Source organism: Oryza glaberrima, chromosome 3 (genome assembly GCF_000147395.1).
Source record: "Oryza glaberrima chromosome 3, OglaRS2, whole genome shotgun sequence".
In the NCBI taxonomy this organism is placed as follows: Eukaryota; Viridiplantae; Streptophyta; class Magnoliopsida; order Poales; family Poaceae; genus Oryza; species Oryza glaberrima.
In genome coordinates, this window is record NC_068328.1 from 28272666 (window position 1) to 28280688 (window position 8023).

The following is an 8023-nucleotide window of genomic DNA, read 5'->3' on the forward strand; positions in this document are numbered from 1 at the left end:
ACTAGTTTTAGCACTAGCACTCCCGTTTTGTGCTTGATTTATGGTGGTTATGAGTTGATGTAAGTTTCGTGGGTTATGGCTTTTTTTGGACTAAACAAAAAGCCTGCTAACCGGCAATATTTGGATAGTTTACCGGGTAATATTTATTTACCCGTCGGATACCATCTTTCAGATCACGTATCAATAAAAAGCACCCGGATATGATTTCAATAACTATATAAACATTCAAGTACCCGAATTTATAACCGAACAAATTTATCTTAAAATAATATGGTCGGGTGGTGCGCGAGAAATACCCATCTTGTTTTTACCCCCACTAAAATCCGATGTGTCTTTTTTCTTTCTTTCACCATACTTCCTGTTCTTGAATAACTTACACTTTCTATGGGTGTCTCGCTTGAATCACAAATTACTATGATGAATGCACTTAAATAATATAACATATTTTAAGGATTTATAAATTTTTACCGTAAAAAGAGAAGCGGTTAAAAGTTTATAAACTTAAATGCTAGTGCCATTTTCAATTATTCGAGAATCATCATCCAATCAAGGGCGGTAGCAATTATAGGACTGCAAAGATATCCAAGGACACATTGAAATCATTCCTTGCAATGGCAAATTACCACGAACCAATGCAAACCTTTCCTGGTGTATGAGCAATCAGATATGCCTCGATCGGCCGCCTTTGATTGATCATTTTTGCGCACATTTCTGCCTAGCTTGTCGATGTGTCTCCGGCAGTTACAAGTAACAAGTTGCATATGCCGATGGGACGCCGCATTGACACACTTGACACGCTACAATGCTACATATGGCATCTAGCTCACCTTCCACTGTTCCTCCAGCGCCTATACATGAATTATTGTTACGCCCAATCAAACTCAAACCGCAGGGCCCGTTGCAATCACCAACACATGTACGAACCACAAATCATTCTCAGGTTTCTTTTTTAAAAGAAAAGAAAAGAAAAAATCGCACAAACATTATGAAGCCTTGTATGGAACAAGAATGGAGTATCTTTCATCTACATCGGGGACAGGAGTGTATTCTTTCCAAAAAGGAAAAGAGTGGCTCATTGGCTCCTCGCAAAAGTTGAGGGGTTGTCGTATGAATTGCTCGGAGTTTTACAGACCTACACCAAATGTTTAGCACTGGCTTAAAAATATACTCCCTCCATTTCACAATATAAGCCATTTTAGCATTTTCCACATTCATATTGATGATAATGAATCTAGATATATTTATCTAGATTCATTAACATAAATATGAATGTGGGAAATGCTACAATGACTTATATTGTGAAACAGAGGAAGTAGATGTCATTGGGTGGTTGAATTTCGAAGTATGTATAATAAGGTCTGTCCCACCCGCACAACCCGACAGCCATACCTATCGGTGTGGCAATCCGTTACAACAAAATACACAACTTAATTCAAAGTTAGTCTAGTATGTATGCTGTAATATCTAGTACAATCAGAAAACAACCTTAACCGTTTTCATAATTTATTTTTTCTCTCAAAACATGGTCGAAAACGATAAATCTGAAAACGGAACAATATCGAAAAATCAGAAATGAAACTATAGTGATGAAATCATGTCGGTATCAATTGGAGACGGGTAATGAATGTCAGAAATATTGGATTATAAAATCACATGGTATTTAATTTAATATATCTGCATATGACCAAATCAAATTAAAATTACAGTATGTAAATTACAAATTTTCTCTCAGCTAGCTAATAATTAAATTAGGAATTTGGTTGAGCGGTTGTTGCACCTCAAAACTATGGGTCAAACAGAGACAATAGATATTAGGGATGGAACTGCCTATACATTTGTCGGGTGATTTTTAACAAAAAATCACCAATATTTTTTTTCTATACTTAGATTTATATCCAACGGACTACAAAATAAAATAATTAATACAAATTTACTTACACAACATTTTTATCAAAATTACAGCGCACTTACATGTCATATCAACTAAATTTATATATGTAATTTTAGTTATATAGGACTGTAATTTTATATTTTGAATAATTACATGTCATATCAACTGAATTTACAAATGTAATTTTAGTTATATATGACTGTAATTTTATATTTTAAAGAAAACAACGAATGCATATTTACTTACACAATATTTTTATCAAAATTACAGTATACTTACATGTCATATCAACTGAATTTACAAATGTAATTTTAGTTATATAGAACTATAACTTTATACAATTATAGTGTAATTACATTGTAACTTACATATAAACTATAGTGTAACTTTAATGTAACTTATATGTAACTTTTAAAACACTGCTGGTCATACGAAATAGACATCATAGAAGATCTCTCACCTGTATTAAAGTAGTATTATCGTTCAATCACTTTCGTTCTATACAGTGGCAAAGATAAAAAGATGCGTACAATACCTCACTTGGTTATCAGTGCCTTGCCTTAATCAGGTGCTAATTGGTAGGTTGAAAAAATGTCAAATTGTAAGTAAAAAATTTGACGACAGATTTATAGCAAAACTGTTAGGGGTTTCAGAAATGAAAATGGCTATATATACGATCGGTGTGTACAACCCTTGTCCGACTAGTTCTTTAGTTGTTACTTGCCTGGTCCGACATAGACAGAAACTAGCTTGCATGGAGAAAAATTAGACACACGATTGGTAGATGAGCCATGGTCGGATGCGGGTCGGATGATACAGTAATTACTATATCACAGAATCGGTAAATCTTCATGAGAAAAGGGTAAAATATGGAAACGGTTGGTAGAATACGTTTTAGTGTCATTTTCAATTTTATCTCGGTTACCTTTTCTATATGGTTACGTCGGTAAAAACCAGAAACGAGCGTCGGTTGATCATCAATAGCCATGACTGTTTTCAACCCCAATCACTATCAAATATCGTATCTACAGAACAATGCGGCCAAAAGATGTAGCATGTGTTTGCCTTTCACCTAAGAAAAACCTACTACTACTCCCTATAACACATCCAACATTCAACGTGGCAGCCCCTTGCATTGCCATCAAACCAAACGACGTGTAAAAAAAAAAAGTGAACGCGCGGGGCCTGTGTTTAGTTTACACCAAAATTAAAAATTTAGTTGAAATTAGAACGATGTGACAGAAAAATTAAAAGCTTGTGTGTAGGAAAGTTTTGATGTGATAGAAAAGCTAGAAGTTTGAAGAATTATTTTAGAAATACACACGGCAGTACTAACCTTTTCCATCCGGCTCCTGCACCGGAGATGCGTGCGTACGACCGTCCGTCTCTGGTCCCGGGCCATGGATCACATGAGCGCGAGCCGATCCGATCCGTGGGCGTGGCGGCGTGGTGGTGGTGGCCCTGCCAGGTGGGCCGCGCGCGCGGCGGAGCGACTAGCTCGTGCCATGTGACGCGCCGCCGTCGTTTACCCCCCTTTCTCGCTTCGGATTTGGAGGGCGCGCGCGCGCCGGTGTGTGCCGCAGGCGTAGCACTAGCACCGGGACAAAAACGCGTAGGTGGCCTACCCGGCTACCCGTTGAAAAGGCCGGATCTCAGTTTCGTGCACGACACATGCGTCTCTTGTATAATCACACGCTCCTGTTCCTGCGTAACCGGGGCTTGTTTCCTCAAGGCTTCACAAAATACACCAGATCCGTTTCAAAGTGTGACACATTGTCGTGTTACAAATTTTTAACATGTGTCATATCTTATATTATGTTAGTTTATTTTAGGAAGCAAAGAATAAACGTTTGCCTGGTAATCGTAGAGAAAATATAGAAACACTTTAATTCTCTTTCTGTTTCTTTTTTTTTTCATTTTTTGCCCTTCTAACATTAGGCTTAGGATGGTGAAAAGTAGAATCCCCTCACCGAAGCAAAGTTAGATGTCATTTTCGTTGGGAAGGAAATGAAAAGCTAGCCAGAAACTCTAGCTCCCACCAAACAAAAAGGCAGATTTGGAGGTTAAACCGCCTTACCATGTTCCTAGCTACCTCTACTTTAGTTTCATCAGTTGTCCAGAGCATGAAAGGTTCAATTGATACATACTCCGTTTCAGGTTATAAGACTTTCTAGCATTACTCATATTTATATAGATGTTAATAAATCTAGGTATATATGTGTTTAGATTCGTTAACATATATATGAATGTAGGAATTCTAGAAAGTTTTATAATATGAAAAAGAGGAAGTACTAAATGTTTACCTGATTCAGAATATGGCCAGTTTCTTCTTTTTTTCTCTTTTTGAGACGAATATGGCCAGAGTTTGTTATGGATGCTGATGCAACGAAGGCACGGAGCTAGGGAAACACTGCTATAGATCGTGGTTTGATGAGATGTAGCCCAAGCCAAAAACGGCACGACCCATTTGGATCACTCAACCAGTACGTTTCCTGTACATATTTTTCCTTTGGACCACCCTACGTACAGGGTAACAGTGGCATCTATTTACGGACCATGATCAATAATGATAGCCCAACAGTCACATTTCTATTCGTATCAGGCAGATTGAATTCAAAGGACGAAACCAACAAACAGGGGCGATTCAAAAAACATCTCGCCGAAAACAAGACCCGTGCCACCGGATCGAGAGCACGTTGCTTTCACGAACCGAAGGCGTCAACCAGATGCGGCCACAGGAGATGCATGTTTTACAGATCACCAAACCATCCAAAGAAAGACCCAGCAATCAATCACATCGGCCATGCCAATCGGCAACAACTCCATCAGGGAGCGAACTCATGAAATATGATTCTCAGGCAAGAAATTCCAAGCACTAGATTGCGGTGTAATTACATGGATAGCTAAAGAACCAACCTAATCATCAGCTAGAATAAGCAGATCGATTAAAGCAATCACAAACTTGGGGTGGTGATCCCTAAACACCACCAGAATACCTACCACAGCACAGAGGGTGCCAAGCATCATGCGCAATCGAAAGACAACCATCTGGTTGACACCAATGGTAAATTCAATATTGCCAAAAGATGAAAGTAGTCCACTCAATTGAAGATAGGATTCATCAAATCCATGAACCAAATGTGGGCTACAGCAGTTAGCCGATTCCTCCATCATGTTATTCAATATCAAGGGGCAAAAGGATTGAGCCCCTCGGCAGATTCTGGCTTAGAAGTCTGATCATCGCCCGCTTCGAGATTTGAGGCCTGCTGCTGCGGATCTCTACCTTCTAATCTTTCGCTTGACTTTTTGATCTCCTCGATCCGCAAAACAACATGTGGCATTGAAGGTCGGGCATCTGGGACTTGTGCAACGCAGTCTATAGCAAGCTGTAGTAGCTGAACCATCTGTTCCTCAACATTCTGATACCTCAGGAGCTCCATATCAAACACCTCTGCAGTCCATTCCGAGCGGACAACTGACTGCACCCACCTGGGCAGGTCAACACCCTCATCGTTAAGAGCGGCCTGACTGGGGGCCTTGCCCGTGAGCAGCTCAAGCAAGAGAACACCAAAGCTGTACACATCTGCCTTCTGGGACACCCTCCGGGGATCAGTAACCTCAGGAGCACGGTATCCACTGGCACGGGATGGTGCGGACGATGGACCAACAAGAGCAGAAAGTCCGTTGTCTGATAAACGTGCTTGATACGACTTGTTCAGGAGGACATTGGATGACTTGATGTTGCCATGGGATGCTGATGAGCTTGTTGAGTGAATGTACTCGACGCCACGGGCTGCAGCCAGCGCAATGCTTGATCTCGTCTCCCAGTTAAGCGGTGTACGGCCAGAACCTCTGTTCCCTGCTTAGCAAATAAGTAAAGATGGTGTGAGGTAAGTTTTCTATCCTCAAGTCTAAGTACCAGTATCATGATTAGCAGGAGTCACAACAGTAACGATGAAAACATTAGTATTCAACTATATGGCTATAACTTAAAATGCAAATATTAGTTCCAGCATGATATCAAGACATCAGATACCATCCTAATTAATCATGTACCATCCCCAGAAACTATAAGCAATGTAAAGAAAAATCACACTAACCAAGCTGAGTCAACACATTGAAGAAGGAATTTGTGCATATAAAAAAAATAAGACAACCAATTCTGCACCTCAAGGATTGCAATGTCATCAATTATGTTTGAACTTTCTGAAAAGTATGAACAATTGAAAAGTTTAACCAGAACAGGGGGGAATCAAGAAACAGTCACACAAACTAAATCGTAGTCAATCCTGAATGAGTAACATCAATTAAGAATCACTACCCAATAAACAACAGGTACTTTGGATACCAACATGATAAAGAAAACCTACATCAACACCGAGCCTGACTAAGTCTCCTAGAGAAGACAGAATCGGAGTAGAGTCTAAAACCGGCAGATGAATAGTCAAACGAGGAAAGGAAAAAGTAATAGCCACAAAACAATCAAGCGCCACTCTTATCATCACCACCAACTAACAATGCATCTTAGTACTAACAAACACAAGAATAACATTTCATTGTGAATTAAGAATCACAACAAAATACAAATGTCAAGTTCTCACCATGCAAAACCGCAGAGAGGCTGCCCATGGGCATGAAGTCGTAGACGAGCAGCTTCTCGTCTTTGCTGTAGTAATAGGCACGAAGGGGAACGATGAACTCGTGCTGCAGCTCGCCAATGTCAGCAATCCGGTCACGGAACTCCGGCTCGGTCAGGGTCACATCCTTGAGCCTCTTCACTGCCACCGTCGCCCCGGATTCAAGAACAGCTTTGTACGTCGTCCCGAATGCGCCTTTCCCAAGCACCTCGGCGGATGCACGCAGCAGGTCCTCCAGGTCGAAAGGCGCCACTGCGGCCGCAGACCCGAAGAAGATCAGCTTCTTCCCTGAAGTCGACTGACCGAGAGGGGCGTGAGGATTGCCCACGGTGGCCATGGGTGCTACGGCCGCGGCGCTGGTCATCTCAGGTGGTTTACGGCCGGCGGCGACAACGGCAGGAGCCGAAGACGGAGGCGGCGGCATCTCCATAGACCGCGTCTTGGTGCGTCCCGACCTGCAGCAGAGGCAAATAAGGAGGAACAGGAGAAGCGCGGCTCCCACGGCGGAGCCTATGGCGATTCCTGCAATGGCGCCACCAGAGAGCTTCTTGCTCTTCTTGCCACTTTCACCCCCATTTCCGCCCTTGTCGCCGTTGTTCGCCGGAGTCGGCGACACCGGCTGTTCGCCCGGAGCCGGGGAAGGCGAGACCTCACCGGGACAAGGCCCCAAGGGGCCCCCGCACAACCCCGTCCCCAGGAACGCCGAGCGCGGCATGGTGCGGAGCGTGGCCGGGATGGATCCGTTCAGCTGGTTGAACGACACGTTGAACTGCTGCAGCGGCTGCTTGAGGTCGGGAATCTCGCCGGAGAAGCGGTTGTTCTCGAGGAGGAGAACCTTGAGCCGCGTGAGGTTGCCCAGCGCGGGTGGGATGGAGCCCGACAGGTCGTTCCCGCCGATGGCGAGGCGGACGAGGCCCTGGAGCGCGAGGAACGCCCGCGGGAACTCGCCGGAGAGCCTGTTCCCGTTGAGGAACACGTTGCGGAGCGCCGCGGCGGAGGCGAGGTCGCCCGGGAGCGCGCCGGCGAGCGCGTTGAGGCGGAGGCTGAGCGTGTGCAGCGCCGTCAGGTTCCCGAGCGTCCCCTCGGGCACCCGCCCCGCCAGCGCCGCCCCGGGGAGCCGCAGCACCGCCACCCTGCCGCCCTCGCAGGTCACCCCCGTCCACGAGCACGCTCCGCCCGGGTCGCTCCCGTTCCACGCCACGTGCCTCCCCACCGCGTCCCTGAACGCCAGCAGCGCCCTCGCGTCCCCCGCCAGGTCGTCCGCCATCGCCGCCGCCACCACCACGGACAGCACCACCATCGCCGCCAGCGCCACGCGGCGGCCGCTCGCCGGCCGCCACGCCGCCCGCATCCCGGCGGCGCGCAGAGGAGGAAGCGAGAGGAGGAGGGCGGCGCGTGCGCGCCTTCGTTTCGCTTTTGGTTGTGTGTGTGGGTGTGTGTGTGGGCGGTGGTGGATGGGGGAGAAGAGAGAGAGAGAGAGGTGGGCGAAACGGAA

At 44.9% G+C, this 8023-nt stretch overlaps 1 protein-coding gene across 1 annotated transcript; it reads right to left on the bottom strand.

Annotated features, from left to right (window-relative positions):
* Window positions 1-4688: 4688 nt before the first annotated feature.
* Window positions 4689-8006, bottom strand: LOC127767470 (probable inactive receptor kinase RLK902). Its single transcript, XM_052292822.1, has 2 exons — window positions 6493-8006; window positions 4689-5750 (listed from the first exon to the last, which is right to left on the bottom strand). Exons 1-2 carry the CDS (start codon window positions 7877-7879, stop codon window positions 5077-5079), a joined length of 2061 nt encoding a protein of 686 aa, XP_052148782.1. The 5' UTR covers window positions 7880-8006; the 3' UTR covers window positions 4689-5076.
* Window positions 8007-8023: the final 17 nt, after the last annotated feature.

Coding starts and splice junctions, on each gene's coding strand:
- LOC127767470 (XM_052292822.1), bottom strand. CDS start 7,879: ATGCGGGCGGCGTGGCGGCCGGCGAGCGGCCGCCGCGTGGCGCTGGCG. Junction 5,751..6,492: donor CCTCTCTGCGGTTTTGCATG/GTGAGAACTTGA, acceptor TTTGCTAAGCAG/GGAACAGAGGTTCTGGCCGT.